The 17,901-nt window shown below is 37.9% G+C and overlaps 1 protein-coding gene across 1 annotated transcript in view; it reads left to right on the top strand.

Annotated features, from left to right (window-relative positions):
* Window positions 1-17,901, top strand: part of WASL (WASP like actin nucleation promoting factor) — a 75,587-nt gene that overhangs the window by 44,153 nt on the left and 13,533 nt on the right. Inside the window, exons 6-10 of the mRNA XM_066262209.1 lie at window positions 5,406-5,574; window positions 7,387-7,429; window positions 8,635-8,788; window positions 12,240-12,766; window positions 17,640-17,748. Of these exons, the coding sequence (XP_066118306.1) occupies window positions 5,406-5,574; window positions 7,387-7,429; window positions 8,635-8,788; window positions 12,240-12,766; window positions 17,640-17,748 (1,002 nt within the window). The remainder of the gene's footprint in view (window positions 1-5,405; window positions 5,575-7,386; window positions 7,430-8,634; window positions 8,789-12,239; window positions 12,767-17,639; window positions 17,749-17,901) is intronic.

The following is a 17,901-nucleotide window of genomic DNA, read 5'->3' as shown; positions in this document are numbered from 1 at the left end:
AACATTTTTTTCTAAATGGTGAAGTTATTAGTAAATATTTATTGAATAGTGCACTATTGGACTACAAACTGAGAGAACTGATAAAAAGATAATAACATTTGTAATATTAGCATTATTCATCACTTCATGGTTTGAAGTTTGTGTAGAAAGTATAAGAGTTAATAGAAACGTTAGTGGTCTAGTTCACCTTTGCTTTTGTGTGACTTTAGACAGGTCACCTGATACTTCTTACCCTTAGTTTTCCTGTATAAAATGAAACATTTAGGAAAAAACTTGAGTTCCCCAGCTAATCGTAATTTTCTATCCATGTCTTGATTTGGATAGATTATCTAAAGCAGGAGTCTCAAACTCAACTCAGCATGTGGACCTCAGAGCAAAATCACAGCCGTTCGGCGGGCCGCACTAGGTCTACAAAAGGCAACTGTAACGCAACACTTTTCTCACTGCAGTTGAAAACAAAAAAAAAATCAGTACAACAAGCACAATCGTACATGCAGTTTACTCAGTGTCACAAAACGACCAGAAACTGTAGTTCGCATCACAACTGCTGTTAACTAAGCTAATATCTAGCTAGGATGCTAGAGAAATGAAAAATACAAGTAGGCCCCTAGGCTTACTTAATTTTATCCAAAATATTTTGAACTTCGTGGATTAGTCTGCGGGCCGCACAAAATTGTTCGGCGGGCCGAGTTTGAGACCCCTGATCTAAAGAGTACTAATGTAATTTATATGTAGTAACACTAAATAGCTAATGCCAGAGCTTTATAATGGTGTGGTAAATGTGTCACAACATCCATACCTGATTTTTTGGGTAGAAGGAGAAGGGGAAACACAGTGTGAGGTAAACTTTGTTATTCAGTCCACATACCAGTTATATTTTTTTCTGTCTTCTTCCTTGAACTTTTTTCAGAGGTGGCTGAGTTATTTTCTCTAATGAAATATGAATTTGGCTTGAAAGAATCTTTATTATTTCCCAGAACAGAATTTAATAGCTTGGATAATTGAAACTGTTAAACTTAACTCTTACCATTTAGAACATCCATAGTATAATAGATTATTTTCTGTAAGCTAAAGCAGCATAAAATATTTTTATCTGCTTTTTTTGTAAAAGCTAATTACAGTTGACCCTTGAACAACATGGTTTGAACTGCTCAGATTCATTTATATGAGGATTTTTTTCAATAAATATGTACAGTACTATAAATGGAATTTTTCTTATGGTTTTCTCGTTTTTTTTGTATTTTTTTTTTCTGAAGCTGGAAACGGGGAGGCAGTCAGACAGACTCCCGCATGCGCCCGACCAGGATCCACCTGGCATGCCCACCAGGGGGCGATGCTCTGTTGCAACCAGAGGCATTCTAGCGCCTGAGGCAGAGGCCATGGAGCCATCCTCAGCGCCTGGGCCAACTTTGCTCCAATGGAGCCTTGGCTGTAGGAGGGGAAGAGAGAGACAGAGAGGAAGGAGAGGGGGAGGGGTGGAGAAGCAGATGGGCGCTTCTCCTGTGTGCCCTGGCCGGGAATCGAATCCGGAACCTCCGCACGCCAGGCCGACGCTCTACCACTGAGCCAACCGGCCAGGGCCTCTTATGGTTTTCTTAATAATATTTTCTATAGCTCACTTGATTTTAAGAATACAGTATATAATGCACATAACATACAAAATACATGTTAGTTGACTTTATGTTCTTGGTAAGCCTCTGGTCAACAATAAGCTATCAGTAAGGGGATCAAAAGTTGTGCACACATGTTTGACTGCAGAGTCGGCACCCCAACCACCCATGTCTTTCAAGAGTCAACTACATAGTTTTTAACTTTGTTTAGTTTTGTTTTAATAGTGAATCTGGTTGCTTTTCTGTACAGAGTGGGGCAAGAGTAGGTTTGCAGTTATTTGTTTGGAAAATAATAAGTAATACAAGGGTATATTCTGTGTTTTGTATACTCATTTGTAAACTGACTTTTGCTGCACCCTGTTGCTATATCCACACCTGTTCAGGAGGGTGGTATGTATAAAGAGAGTGCCTAACTCTGATACTCCTAAATGTGTCTTAAGTCACTGCTTAAATCCTAGTCTGTTTCAACTGTTGAGCATCAGGTTAAGAGAATAAAGGATAATGTACGGCATCTTACGGTGGACAATGTTGCTGATACTGGCAAAGATAAATTATAAGAAGAAGGGGTAAATGAGAAGTAAAATCAGATCACTAAATAAGTATTTGAAGGTATGGGTATGACCCCAATTTAACACTCTTAACATGAATTTTCAGTATTCTCAATAAGTCCCCCTACTTTGTGAAACTACAGCAAACACAGAAATCTGTTACCTGAACTTTGAAAATCCAAGTCTTTATCTACTCTTTTAATAAGCCTTCTGTATTGCTTAACTATCTGTAATTCTTTTTCTTTTTTTAATCAAATGTATTGGGGTTGCATACATTTCCTACATAGCTATATATAAAAGTATATAGGTTTCAAGTATACATTCTGTAATATATCATCTCTATATTACACTATGTGTTTACCACTCAAAGTCACATCTCATTTTGTCACTATATATTTGGCCCCTTTTTTACCCTTTCTACCTCTCCCTGGGGCCCCTTTCCCTCTGGTAACCATACTGTTATCTGTGTCTATGAGTTTTTGTTTGTGTTGTTTTTTCATTTGTGGTTTTCAGGTTTATATCCCACATTTGAGTGAAATCATATGGTTCTTGACTTTTTCTGTCTTATTTCACTGAGCATGATATTCTCAAGCGCTAGCCATGTTGTCACAAATGGCAATATTTCAATTTTTTTTTCCAGAGGTACACTGTAATAGCTTTTAATGCTTTTATTCATATTATTCACTAACTTCCCTATTTTTCCAAGAAAAATCTCTTTATTTCTTGCCAACATGAGCAACTCCTATGGCTTTTGTATGAAATTATAAATAGAATGTTTAGATATTTGCGTTCTATACTTACATGTAAGTATATTTTGAATAATGAGGGAAAATAGCTTAATTTTGGTGATATTAAACATACATATTTTCCTAATTGTAGGCTTATTCAGTAAGGTAGCAGATGGCTTTCATAATTTTATTATAGCTCTGTTTCATCTTTAATAGCAGAGAGAAAAATGGTTATATATAATTTATCCTTTTAGGTAAATATTTTTCTTTCAGATAACTTTAATAGGATACCTTTGAGGTTTCCAGCACAATTGAATTGCAGTCAAATTGGCATTTACTGATCACTTATGTAGTAGCCTATAATTTCTTGAGATTTCTGTTTGCCATTTGGTGATCGTGTTCAGGTCCCCAAGACCACATCCACAGTTGGTGATCTGCTAGAAGGACTCACAGGACCTAGCATATCGTGGTGCTCCTGGCAAATGTTTATTACAGTGAAAGGAGATATAATAAAATCAGCAATGGGAAAGACACATAGGGTTAACTCTGGGGTGAGCGACACAAGAGTATTCTGTCATCGGAGTCACAGCAGACGTGCCTCATTTCCCCAGTAATGAATTGGACAACATGTGGAAGGTTGTCCAAAGAAGCAGCTTGTAAGGGCCTCAGTGCACTGTTTGGAGCCCAGTGTTTCTTGGTGGCTAGTTACATAGGTTGCTAATTGTTGTTAGTATTCAGGGTTTCATGAAGAGGAGCTGCAAAGAAATGAGACAGCAACAGTACTGCAAGTGGAGGACCCAATCTCTCCTGGACTGAGGTGCCTTGGAGAGATCAGCTATCCAATTTATTAAGCAGAATTACAGCATGTGTGAGAAACTTAACAAGCAGAATACAGTGTCCAATTTTATTATTTAGTTTTGCAAAACTGATTAGATTGCTCTTGCCCTTTCTGAGACATAGCACCACACCATCTACTGTCTGATTCCTGACCTGCAGAAAGCTCTAGCAGGGCCAAGCCTCGTGTCCTTGAAGACGCACAACTGCCTTCAATGATGTATGCTTGGTCTCAACCTTCACTTTCTCAGGATGGGAATAGAAAGTCACTGGGCGCTTTGGCTTTCCTCCAACAGCTAATCACTTAGTATGTGCCAAGATTCAAAACTCCCGGAAGGAAAGCATCTATTTGCATAAACCACATTGTTCCCACAAACAGTTTAGAAACAGTGAGCCACTCTTATCAGGGAATAATGAGAGCCCTCTTGAAATCCAGGTTCCCAGATACTTGCTAAAGGCCAGCCTTGCAAGCCAGCCTTCCAAAGGACAGCAGGGTCAGGCCTGCTCTGCTTATGTTCTTCTGCACAGCGGGGATCATATTTTATACAGCATTTTGAAAGTTGTCATTAATGGAATCATCTCAGAGGAATTTGGTCTATTAGGGTTTTTATTTATTTTTATTTATTTTTATTTTATTTATTCATTTTTAGAGAGGAGAGAGAGAGGGAGAGAGAGAGAGAAGGGGGGAGGAGCTGGAAGCATCAACTCCTATATGTGCCTTGACCAGGCAAGCCCAGGGTTTCGAACCGGCGACCTCATTTCCAGGTCAACGCTTTATCCACTGCGCCACCACAGGTCAGGCTAGGAGGGGTTTTTTAGAGTTGTGTTTTAAAATGGGACCTCTAAGGAACATATGTTGCCCTTCAAGTAACTTTATAAGGAACTTTTAAATTGAATACATTTTGTTCAGACTCTTATGCTTTTAAGACCAAGAATATTTTTGTAAATCATAAAACAGGTTCTGTGCTACATTTAGTGTAACTCCTAACAGTGCTATTAATAACATCTGAAGGTACCTGAGATGTTTTTACTGTTGATTATTTAAGAAAATGAGTGTTTTGAGAATCTTTTTCATCTTAAATTTTGAGCTCTTTATTTCACACACATACACACACACACACACACACACACACACATACAAACTGATGTGGAAAATATTACTGGACTTAAATATGGCAGTTTGGGGGAAAATAGCAATAATTTGCATAAGTACTTTTTTACTCATGGGCTACTAAAATTGAAACAGAGCTAAGACTAGATTTCTTTGTTAGATTTAAACATAGTTGGCTTTTTTTACTTTTCCTACTCTTAAGTTATATGTACCACTTAAGTGACTAATGTGTTGGATAAGAGACTGTCATATTCAAAATTTAAGGAACCAGACCAAATAGATGTAAATTCTTGTTGAAAAGTTATATTCCTCCAGAGACTTAATGTTATAAAAATGTTTGTTTTGAAATAATGCATCTGTAATAATGTTTTTAAGTACTTATTACAGGTTGTTTAAATTTAGGCAGCACTTTTTTCATTATTTATAAAAATTAGCCCACAAGTTTAAAATTTAAATACTTTATAATAATGAAGTCCTACCTCAGAAAAAAATGATGTTTAAATTATATATTATGATTGTAATAATTGTTATCTTAAATTATATCCTTTTAATATTATTTTGACTTTATTTGCAGGTCCTAATCTACCTATGGCAACAGTTGACATAAAAAATCCAGAAATCACAACCAATAGATTTTGTGGTCCACAAGTCAACAACATTTCCCATACCAAAGAAAAGAAAAAAGGAAAAGCTAAAAAGAAGAGATTAACCAAGGCAGATATTGGAACACCAAGCAATTTCCAGTAAGACAGTTCTTTTGTTTTTATCTTTATTTTTTACTTATTCATTATAGCTCTTGATTTTACTTGTTAGAAAATTTTATTTTCTTTTTGTTAGGTCCCTTACATTTATCACTTATATACCTTTTAGTTATAGATTGTGTTCTAACTTTTAAAAAAAGCTATTGCTGCCTGACCAGGCAGTGACGCAGTGAATAGAGCGTAGGACTGGGATGCCGAGGACCAAAGTTTGAGACTCCGAGGTCACCAGCTTGAGTGCGGGCTCATCTGGTTTGAGCAAAAGCTCACCGGCTTGGACCCAAGGTCACTTACTGGCTTGAGCAAGGGGTTACTCGGTCTGCTGAAGGCCCGCGGTTAAGGCACATATGAGAAAGCGATCAATGAACAACTAAGGTGTAGCAATGCACAACAAGAAACTAATGATTGTCCCTTTCTCTGACTCTCTCTCTGTCTCTGTAGGAAAAAAAAAAAGCTGTTGCTCAGCAGTCTTTCTGTGAGCCTTATTTTACTTTTTCACTCATTAGAAAAAAATTAGATAAAGTTTCTTTACATAATTGTTGGACATAAAAATGATTTCTTACCTTGCTCTATAACAAATGGTATTTGGCAATTGCTTAAGGTAATGTCCTAGTCTGTTTGGGCAGCGGTTACAGAATCCCATAGGCTGAATGCTTTGAACAACAGAAATTTATTTCTTACAGTTTTGGAGGCTGGGAAGTTCAAAATCAAAGAAGGATCAATATTTGGTGTCTGGTGAGGTCCTGCTTCCTGGTTCATAGTCAGCTATTTCCTTGCTGTGTCTTCATACACTGGAAGAAAGCAAGGGGGCTCTCTGGGGTCTCTCTTTTTTTTTTTTGGTATTTTTCTGAAGTTGGAAATACGGAAGCAGTCCGACTCCCACATGCGCCTGACCGGGATCCACGCCGCATGCCCACCAGGGGGCGATGCTTTGCCCATCTGGGCCATTGCTGGGGTCTCTTTTTTTAAGGGGACTAATCCCATTCATGACTGATCCACCCTCATGACATAATCACCTCCTAAATTCTCATCTCTAAATAAATCAGAAATTAGGTTTTAACAGGAATTTTAGGGAGACACAAACTGTCTATAGCGAGCCTTATTTTATTAGCTCATTACAAAATTCTTTTGCTCTCATATCTGTAATGCTTATATTCTTATGCTACTTTGACAGTTAAGGAAATGACTGCTCAGAGACATTATGGAAAATTGTTGAGGCTCAGTTAGCAGCAGAGCCTGGGCTAGAATCTTGATCTCCTGACCACTTGTACAGTTTTTCTTGTTAATGGTTATGTCTATGAAAACTATTAGTTAAGGCCAACAGTTTGGTGGGTGGATTGAATTTAATATACATCATGTTTTTTTTTGTTGTTTTTTTTTTCCATTTTTCTGAAGCTGGAAACAGGGAGAGACAGCCAGACAGACTCCCGCATGCGCCCGACCGGGATCCACCCAGCACGCCCACCAGGGGCGACGCTCTGCCCACCAGGGGACGATGCTCTGCCCATCCTGGGCGTCGCCATGTTGCAACCAGAGCCACTCTAGCGCCTGGGGCAGAGACCACAGAGCCATCCCCAGCACCCGGGCCATCTTTGCTCCAACGGAGCCTTCGCTGCAGGAGGGGAAGAGAGAGACAGAGAGGGAAAGCGCGGCGGAGGGGTGGAGAAGCAAATGGGCGCTTCTCCTGTGTGCCCTGGCCGGAATCGAACCCGGGTCCTCCGCACGCTAGGCCGACGCTCTACCGCTGAGCCATACATCATGTTTTAATGCCTCTTTTTTTGCTATCTTTTACTTTAGGCACATTGGACATGTTGGTTGGGATCCGAATACTGGCTTCGATGTAAGTGTCTTTTCAAGCCATAAACATTACTCTAAATATGTGGCAATGTTATGGTATATTTTTAGATTTTTGTTTTTATTATTTTTTTGTGAATTTCAGCATTTATTTGGATGTGCTTGTGTTTATGTACATATGCCACTGAGGTTTGAAACCATAGTATTGTTCTCATTCATGGCTAAGTCTATAGAGAGAAAGTTTTGTGGGCCTTAGCTTTACATACTGTATAAGTAAACCCCTGTGTTTTGAAAGCAAACAGAAGGAAATGATTTCTGCTCAATAATTATTTCAGGGAAATAAATTAACACCAAATTATTGGAAAGTACATCCCGCACACCGGGCCAACACTATCCACTGAGCCAACAGGCCAGGGCTCATTCTAGTCTTTTTGGCAATTTCACCATTCACTAATTTATAGCACTGTGAGCAATATGGTTGAAACTTTGGGCAAAAAAAAAAAAAAGTAGTTTAATGTTTTATCTCTATTTTGGGTACCTAATTATTATGTATTTCACATTTGACAGATAGAATTTGGAAAAATTATTTTGAAAAGAAATATTTGGGCCTGACCTGTAGTGGTGCAGGGGATAAAGCGTTAATCTGGAATGCTGAGGTTGCTGGTTCAAAACCCCAGGCTTGCCTGGTTAAGGCACATATGGGAGTTGATGCTTTCTGCTCCTCCCCCCTTTCTCTCTCTCTCTCTCTTTCTCTCCCCTCTAAAATGAATAAAATCTTAAAGAAAAAGAAATGTTTGCGATTGAGGATAAAAATGTTTTGCTTATTATTTTTAGTATAACTACAATGTTAACTCCACAAGCATTTGAGTGCCTCTTTGTGTTGGGCATTGTATAGTATACTTGGGGTTATAAGGAGGTCGTGCCCTCAGATTTTCACATTTATTTTCTTTTTTTTTTAAATATAACTAAATCTTACTTGGGGTAATCTTACTAGGTGGGCATTAAGTATGTCTGGGTCACATGGAATGAGATGTCCTATTTTTAAAGGTAAGGAACAAGAAAGAGATGAGATAAAGTATGAAATCAATTCTTTTTTTTTGATAAACTATAGTTAGCATATAAATAATATAACCATATTAAAAGTTTATAAACTTAAACTAATTTTATAAAGAGCACAGATAATTAAATTTTATTATGCTTTTTAAAAATTGGGATAGAGTTTACAGTTAACAGTTATTTTATCTGTTGTAGCTGAATAATTTGGATCCAGAGCTGAAGAATCTCTTTGACATGTGTGGAATCTCAGAGGCCCAACTTAAAGACAGAGAAACATCAAAAGTTATATATGATTTCATTGAAAAAACTGGAGGTGTTGAAGCTGTTAAAAATGAACTACGAAGGCAAGGTAACTTTTATTTTCATTCAGGAATCCTATCTATTTTTTCTTTTGAATCTTGAGGTCATTTTCATGGAAGGGAACTACAAATATTATTATGATGAACCTTCCTTACACAAATGTTGCAGTGTGTGCATAACTAGTTTGGCCCAGTGTTTTATGTTTTTACTTTACTTTGGTGTAACTAAAACACATGACAGAGTTTTGCTTATTATTAAAATGTTTTACAGAATCTTCTAGCTATTCTGTTTTTGAATAAAAAAGTACAGTTGCCTAATATTTTACTTAATGAATCTGGATGCCATAAAAGTTTTTATTAATTCAGAAGTAGTAATTCAAATATAATCATCACCTACTCAGTAAAATGTAAGGATTTTCAGAAATAAATAATGAAAATATTGCTATTTATTTTGAAATACATTTTTTTCTTAAAGCATAAAATTTATCCTTTAGTGCCTGAGAGCACAAATAATTTGCAAACTTTTAAGGTCACAGCACATTGTGTTTTAGTTGTATCCTAATGATTATCACAGTAAAATGTGAATACAGTAACTAAATTTTCTAATATAACAATCATTTCTTTGCCACCTTATTTATTTGTTTCTGCTTTTCTTCTTTGTTTTTGCATATTTATAATGAACAGTTTAGCAAAGCAGAAGCTCTAGTTAATCAAAACACCGTTCTAAAGAATTTACCTGTCATTTTAACTTAGGTGTTTGACTGACTTGAATCTATTTCACTGCTGATGTTCCTTTAATATTTGATTGATTCATTTATTCATTCATATATTCAATAAATATTACTATGCCAGCACTAGTCTCTATTCAGGATATTACAATATAAAGATATGGTTTCTGCCCTCAGAAACTGTGTAGTCCAGTGTGGAAACATGTAAACAGGTATTCAGTCATAATTACTATTGTGGAAGCACAAGGCTGGTTCCACTGAAACCAGAGTGATGCTAATTTATCTTATTCTGTGAAAAAATTATATTTCCAGATTCTGTAGATTTTTAATAAGAATATCTTGAGCACTGTATCATTGTTGTTATGAATGCTCACAGAATAAGCCACAGTTGCTATCAACGTACACATGGTGGGAGACCCTCAGGTGCATGTTCCTGACTTTCTCTACTGCTACCATTCTCCCTCACCTTGTACCACCAGCTGATGCTCAAGGTCTTTCTGAACTCTCTGAATTTATAAGTATAAATTATTGTTGACATTTATTAGACCATCCATACTACAACCCTTTCACTTGAATACCTGTAACTAAGAGTTGACTAAATTAACTTGATTGGTTTTTTAAAACTGTTATCACTGCTCATCATTTTAACTAATTTTAAAATATCAAAATCTTCAAGGCCTTTCCTTAATTAAATTACCTAAAACAAACAAAAAAGGAGATGAGCATTAAATAAACAGCTTTGGGAACAAAGTAAATTGTTATAATAGTCAAGAACCTACCTCCTAATGCGGAACCTTTTAGACACCAGTTTTTATGAAAGATACATTTTTTTTTTAATAGAGAAAGGAAAGTAAAAAGATATTTCCTTTTATTAAGGAAATATTTTCTAGGCAGAGCTTACAATGTTTTTAGAAGTATGAAAAAAATCAGAGAGGGAGAAGTTTAAGAAGTTGTGTGTAATAGCTATTGAAGCAAATCTCTTAATACTTAATTTTTTTAAATTGAGGTCATCAAGTTTATAAAAAGTACTAGGCTTGAGATTTCCACTGTATCTTTTTTCATGTTATGTGTGATTATCTGAAGTCTGTTAACTCACAATAATCTGCCTGCAGGTCCTCCACAATGGAGTGGTATGTATATGGGATGTTACTTGACCCTGTGCACTAAATTATGCATGCTATGATGTGTTCATTTTCAAAGAAGCTAGAGTTCATTTATCCTGCCACCAAATTTAACATCTAGTGAGGTTTTCTGCCCTCTACTCAAACTAATGTTTTGGGCATATAGATGCTTAAAAGAAAAAAGAAAAAAAATTTTCTGTATGAGTCACAGATCATATTTTGTCTAATTTAGATAACTTTATTGAAATTCTGTGGATTTTTAAAGACTGCCATTATCCACAGTACTGCCATTGTTTTTATTACTTATTATACTTACCTGTAGTGATTGCTTTTCACCCTTGGCGTTATTTAATGTCCTATGCAAAATATACTTACATTTGTACATTTGGTGGGGGGGGGGGCAGGACTAAACATAAACTCACACTTAGTCCTGTAAATGCCTATTCAGAGTTGTCAGCATTCCTGTAAGGTTTTTCATTTGTGTTGAATAACATTTTCCTGTTTGCTTTATCTTGATACGAGTGCATGAGAGCAGTTCTTTAATGTTTCCTGAATTTCCTCTTTGGTGTCATTGCATTATTGCTATCCACTAATATATATTGCAGTTTGTATCAATAAACATGAATACCGTTATGGATTCTAGGACCTGTCTACTTCTAAATATAGTTAATTTTTTCATTCAATTTTGTAAAATGGAGAAATAATGAAGTTCACTATTATATTAATATGTATATATTGGTAAAATCATGCATCTAGAAATAAAAATTTGTACTTTGAACTGGTTATATTTTCACTTAAGTGTAATAAGATTTAAAATATTATTACTCTGAGAATAATGTTTTATTAATAACTTAAATTTTGTAGCATGTAGAAATTCTCAAGTAAACTTAATAGTTCTTGTCTACTGATTAAGTAGTTGACCATTTCAGCTGAGCAAGTGGTCTTACCCAAATGCACAGCACTAGAATTACTGACCATCTTGTAGAAATATTAGTCATTATATGTTATATATTAATATAGCACATTGTATTATGTATCATTTTTATACTATATACAATATATTTATGTAATATATGTATTGTTATACAGTCTATGTAGGGAGAAAATATAGGATATAAAGTACAAATGTAGATTAGGTGACAAAGGGTGACATTTTAAAAGAAAAATATAGTATTTGTGTTTAACTCAGATTACTTTGAATAAGTTCTAGTAGGTTGTGCTACATTAGCTACTTAATTCTGAATGCAAATTAATTTTACAGAACAACTAAATATAGTTTGTTTTTTAAAGAGGAAAGGTATCCATTAATTTTTATTAAAATGTAAAGTAATGCTTATTGACAGAAATATTTAATTTCATTATTTTTGTTATATAAAAAAGTTTTTTGCCCTACTTTCAGAAGTGGTGCTGATTACTAAAACTAAATTTTACTGTTTAAGCTCACATTTTTTCAAGAAACAGGAAAGTGGTCGTTAAGCTGAATATTCCTATATGGAATTGTAAGTTAACATCTGTGGTCGGATACCTTTAAAAAATAAAATACAAAGATGAAGACTTTTTATGTCTTTATATACATGTTGAAGTGAGTTACTTTTTCAGTCTGATGTTTATGGGGGAAAAACATGCTTTTTTCTTTTTCGCTTTTATTTCAGCACCACCACCTCCACCACCATCGAGGGGAGGGCCTCCCCCACCCCCTCCACCGCCACATAGCTCAGGCCCCCCGCCCCCTCCCGCCAGAGGAAGGGGTGCTCCTCCCCCACCACCTTCAAGAGCTCCTACCGCTGCACCCCCACCCCCACCTCCGTCCAGGCCAGGTGTGGGAGTCCCTCCACCGCCCCCAAATAGGATGTACCCTCCTCCACCTCCAGCTCTTCCCTCCTCCGCACCTTCGGGGCCTCCACCACCTCCTCCGCCTCTGTCGGTGCCAGGGGGAGGGGCAGGGACTCCACCTCCACCGCCACCACCTCCACCGCCACCTGGGCCACCGCCTCCCCCTGGCCTCCCTTCTGATGGTGACCATCAAGTTCCACCTCCTGCGGGAAACAAAGCAGCTCTTTTAGATCAAATTAGAGAGGGTGCTCAACTAAAAAAAGTGGAACAGAACAGTCGACCGGTGTCCTGCTCTGGGAGAGATGCACTTTTAGACCAGATCCGACAGGGTATTCAGCTGAAATCTGTAAGTGATCTGTTCTTTTCATTTTAGACTGTTGGGAACTTTTAAAGTAATTTATAAGACATCTTTGAAAGCTTTTGTTTTGTTTTTTTACTTTTTCTCATGGTATTTATTTTTTAACCTATGAATTGCTGATATTTCGATATCCTGTAAAATGTACAAATTTATACCCATAATTCTGTATTGAAATAATCACCCCAGCAAGTTCCCTCATGCCTCTTCCCAGTTAGTCCTCCTCCCCAGGAGAATCACTGACCTGGCTTCTAGCAACATAGAGTACTTTTTCCTATTCTAGAACTTCATATAAATGGCATTTTACAGTATGTTTATAATTTATTTTTCTATACTTCACTTTTGAATAAAAGGTCTTTAGAGAAAAATCTTGATTAAGCTATGGGGAAAACTAGCCCTACTTGAAACCAACTTTGATTCCCTAGGTAAATTCAAATCAGTAACTTCATGAAACCATCCTCTCAATTCGGTGTTTGTAAATTTAGAGAATAGTGCATCAGATTCCACAGAAAATTGAAAGCATTCTAATAGAATTTCTGACGGTGATGGCTGATCATTTTGGATTCTCTGAAATGAATGAAGCGATTATTCACTTTCTGGCACAGAGATTTGGCAGACTTTTTCCTTGAAAGAACCACATAGTGAGTATCTTAGGCTGGTTGGACATGCGGTCTCTGTCATGACTACCTCACTCTGCTGCTGTTCCAGACACACATACGCTCTACAGAAGGGGCATGTAAAGAGCGGGCATGAGGGATTGTGTTCTCTACAGCTTACAGACACTGAAATTTGAGCTTGATATAATTTTCAAATGCTACAAACACTCTTCTTTTTATTTTCTTTCAGCCATTTAAAAACGTAAATATTATTCTTAGCTTTAAGGTTATACAAAAGCAGGGGACAGGCTAGATTTGGCCCATGAGCAGGAGTTTGCTGACCCTTGTCCTAGAGCCCAAACTGACTACATTCACAACTTCCTTCTAGGTCTATATATGTAATGTCTCAGTTCCAGGAGGAATGTTTGCTCTGCAGGGCTTCAGACAAAATTGACGGTAGATTTTTCTCTGGAGTAAGCAGTGGTGATAGAAGGGGATTTTAATTGAAAATTATTTGGAGATGTAGAGAATTATAACTTTCTCAAAAGGAATGATGGATAGGGAGGGAACACACTGACTGAATGAAAACATTTAAACATTAGCATAGCACAGATTCAAGAAATTTAGGAGTTTTAAAATATATATGGGTCTTTTGCTGACGTGTTCAGGCTGATACCTCCATCCACTTGTGAGCTGATATCCTACCCTCTCTTCCCATTTGTGCAAATTAGTGCATCCTCAGCAGATGAGGAGCTTTGAATAGTTTTGAGTGGGGAGAATTAGCGTCAAGGTGACCACAGCCCTGGTGAATCACACGTTTTAATAGGGTCATTTACTTTCAGCTTTGACCTTGTAATACAGGTAGTTTCTTTGTCACTCTCATTCCCATCACCCACTTCTAACCTACCCTTTTGTTTCTCTTTTCTGTTTCCTCTCTTCTTTACATCCAACTTTTGCTTTTTTCTCTCCTTTACTGAAAATAAGGTGTTTGTTTATTTATTTATTTATTTCTGAAGTTGGAAATGGGGAGGCAGTCAGACAGACTCCCGCATGCGCCCAACTGGGATCCACCTGGCACGCCCACCAGGGGGTGATGCTCTGCTCATCTGGGGCGTTGCTCTGTTGCGACCAGAGCCATTCTAGCACCTGAGGCAGAGGCCATGGAACCATCCTCAGTGCCCAGGCCAACTTTGCTCCAATGGAGCCTTGGCTGCAGGAGGGGAAGAGAGAGACAGAGAGGAAGGAGAGGGGGGGGGGGTGGAGAAGCAGATGAGCGCTTCTCCTGTGTGCCCTGACTGGGAATCGAACCCAGGAGTCCTGCACGCCAGGCAGATGCTCTACCACTGAGCCAACCAGCCGGGGCAAGGTGTTTATTTTTAACGAATATAATTGTGTTCTCTTTATTTAAACAGCTGGTGAATTCTATATATATATAATTCTTTTTTCCTTAAGTGAGATGTGGGGAGGCAGGCACAGACTCCTGCATGCGCCCCAGGGGAGAGCTACCTGGCAAGCTTCTACTGGGCATGCTCTGCCCATTTGGGGCCATTACTTGGCAACCAAGCTATTTTAGCACCTGAGGTGAGGCGATAGAGCCATCCTCAGTGCCCTGGCCAACTTATTCCAACTGAGCCATGACTGTGGGAGGCAGAGAGAGAGTGAGAGAGAGGAAGAGAGAGAGAGAAGGGAGAGGGGTGGAGAAATGGCCATTTCTCCTGTGTGACCTAACTGGTAATCAAACCCAGGACATCCACATGCCAGCAGACACTCTAACTCTACCGCTGAGCCAACCAGCCTGGGCTGAATTATATTTTCTAATTACTCTCCCCATCTCCTTTGCTCATCCCACCCCCACTACAAATAAATAAATAAATACCCTATAAATTGTTCTTCAAATTTTTTTTACAGAAAAAAATGTTTTTTATTCTAATTGTAGTACAATAGGCCATTTTTATCCTAAATGATCACTTTCCTTTTGATTGCATTTGAAGTGCATAATCAATGAAGTATTTACATGTTAAACATGTAATCTTTTTTCTTTTTTTTAAAATATTTTATTTATTGATTTTTAGAGAGAGGGGAGAGAGAGAGAAGGGGGAGGAGCTGGAAGCATCAACTCCCATATGTGCCTTGACCAGGCAAGCCCAAGGTCTCGAACCAGCAACCTCAGTGTTCCAGGTCGACGCTCTATCCCACTGTGCTACCACAGGTCAGGCTAAACATGTAATCTGAGCCCACAATTTTACTTCATTTTTTAACAAAATTGATCTGTGATTGGAATTTCTCTGGCTCTGTTTTTTTTAAATATTCTATATGAATTATTAAGTTAGTTCATCTATATGACTAACATAAAACCACAGATATACCTTAAAAGGCTGGCAGGAAGTATTAAGCATTTACCTCCCTATACTTTGAACTCCATGTCCATAGTCCCCCAGAGAGCACGGTGTCCAGGAACATGCTTCAGCAACTGCCTGTGACAGTGGCGGGCCCTGCCGCGCTGTGCCATGCTGTGCCTTGCTGTGCTCCGGCTTGGCCTCTGGCTTCGTTTTACCAGCGGGAGGGAGGCAGAATGATTCTCCCTGCCACTGTCACCTTCCTTTCAGCACCTGTACTGCCATTCTAAGTTCCAAAACTGCTTCTGTGACCTTTTTCATTTGTGGCATTTCTCTAAAGTAATAGTTAATATACAGTCTCTAAAAACCTAAATGCTACTGAATGAGTGAGTCTTATGGGGAACTAATTTGAATATTTTAAAAGTAAAAGATATTGAAGTCCAGAAAGATGGTGAGTATTAAGAATTGTAAAGACTAGCCCTGGTGGTTGGCTCAGTGGTAGAGTGTCGGCCTGGCGTGCAGGAGTTCCGGGTTCAATTTCCTGCCAGGGCACATAGGAGAAGCGCCCATCTACTTCTCCACCCCTCCCCCTCTCCTTCCTCTCTGTCTCTCTCTTCCCCTCCCACAGCCAAGGCTCCATTGGAGCAAAGTTGGCCTGGGCACTGGGGGTGGCTCTATGGCCTCTGCCTCAGGCACTAGAATGGCTCTGGGTGCAACAGAGCAATGCCCCGGATGGGCAGAGCTTCGCCCCCTGGTGGGCATGCTGGGTGGATCCCAGTTGGGCTCATGCGGGAGTCTGTCTGCCTCCCTATTTCCAACTTAAGAAAAAATACAAAAAAAAAAAGAATTGTAAAGACTAAAGTGTAAAGTTTGTTCTAATAAAGTAATTTTTCTTTGGGAAATGATTTAGAATTTTAAATTATATTTATCTATTTATATTAAAATGTGCATAGTACAACTGTGCTGTTTCATTTTTACTTACACTAATATTGATACCTTTACATACAGAAGTCCAGAGACAAAATTAACATGACTATTTTATGTAAATAGGTGCTCATTTTAGTTACAGTGCACTTGAGCAGTACTTTCTAAATTGTATTTCTTCCTGAATCTATAGACTTTGGTATCTTTTCTTTTTTAATATGAGCATTGGAATTAAGGCTAATTTTTTTGTAGAAATTAGATTTTTAAAGAGAGTCTGTGATATTGGCTTTCTCCCCCCAAATGTACTTTGTAGCAGAGAAAAGTACTGTAGTTACCATATTTTTCGCTCCATAAGATGCACCTAAGGTTGAGGAAAATAAGAAAAAAAATATTTTGAACCAAGTGTTGTGTTAAAATATTTAGTAAAATACGGTAGTTGCCTTGTGCAATGGGAACATTTTGAAAGCTACCCAGCTTGTCTTGAAGAGAAGTTACATGCTATGAGAAGGAGGTTCGTTTTAAATTACTTGTGAAGCTGCATTTTTCTAGGAGGACGTCAGTCTTTTCGTTGCTCTTAGCTTTCTTCAGTGTACTCCTCACCTAACCACCCTAGGAATCAAAGTCTTAGTTTATGAAATGGTGTTCCCGTTAGGTCCATCGGCTAAGGCTCTGTCCACTGAAATGGACAGAAGTCACTAACCTGCTGCAAGGGCTCTGTTCACCAAGAAAGGACTTGACTGTTATTCTAAACTTGGAAATATATTGATGGCTTATATATTAAGAAGTAGAAATACATCTTGAGTAATTCTTTTAAGGTAGTAGCTTATTTCTTCCTAGTTTAGTTAATCCTGTCCTGGGCTTCCTTGGTGTTTTTGTATATTTTGTTTTGTTTGTTTTATTTGTTTGTTTCCTTTAAAATAAGAGCTGGTGCCAAGAAAGTAAGACTTCTGAAGACAAAATTTTTTGCAAAAGATTTGTTACTGAATTTTGCTAACTTTCTTTTCCAAGGTGTCTGATGGCCAGGAGTCCACAGCACCGACACCTGCCCCCACTTCTGGCATTGTGGGCGCACTGATGGAGGTGATGCAGAAAAGGAGCAAAGCCATTCATTCTTCAGGTAATTTGCATGTTGTGTGTGTAGTTAATATATTTGGGTGCTTGAGTTCTATTTTGTTTTCTGGCTCAGTCTTTGCTGGCTCTTCCCTGCTATTGTCTAACTTATTGATGCAGATTGTAGCCACTGTGACTAGTCTATCTGAAGCATCAGGCC

This window comes from Saccopteryx bilineata, chromosome 2, assembly GCF_036850765.1.
Source record: "Saccopteryx bilineata isolate mSacBil1 chromosome 2, mSacBil1_pri_phased_curated, whole genome shotgun sequence".
In the NCBI taxonomy this organism is placed as follows: Eukaryota; Metazoa; Chordata; class Mammalia; order Chiroptera; family Emballonuridae; genus Saccopteryx; species Saccopteryx bilineata.
Note: the sequence above shows the minus strand (reverse complement) of the source record. Positions and strands in the feature narration are given on the sequence as shown.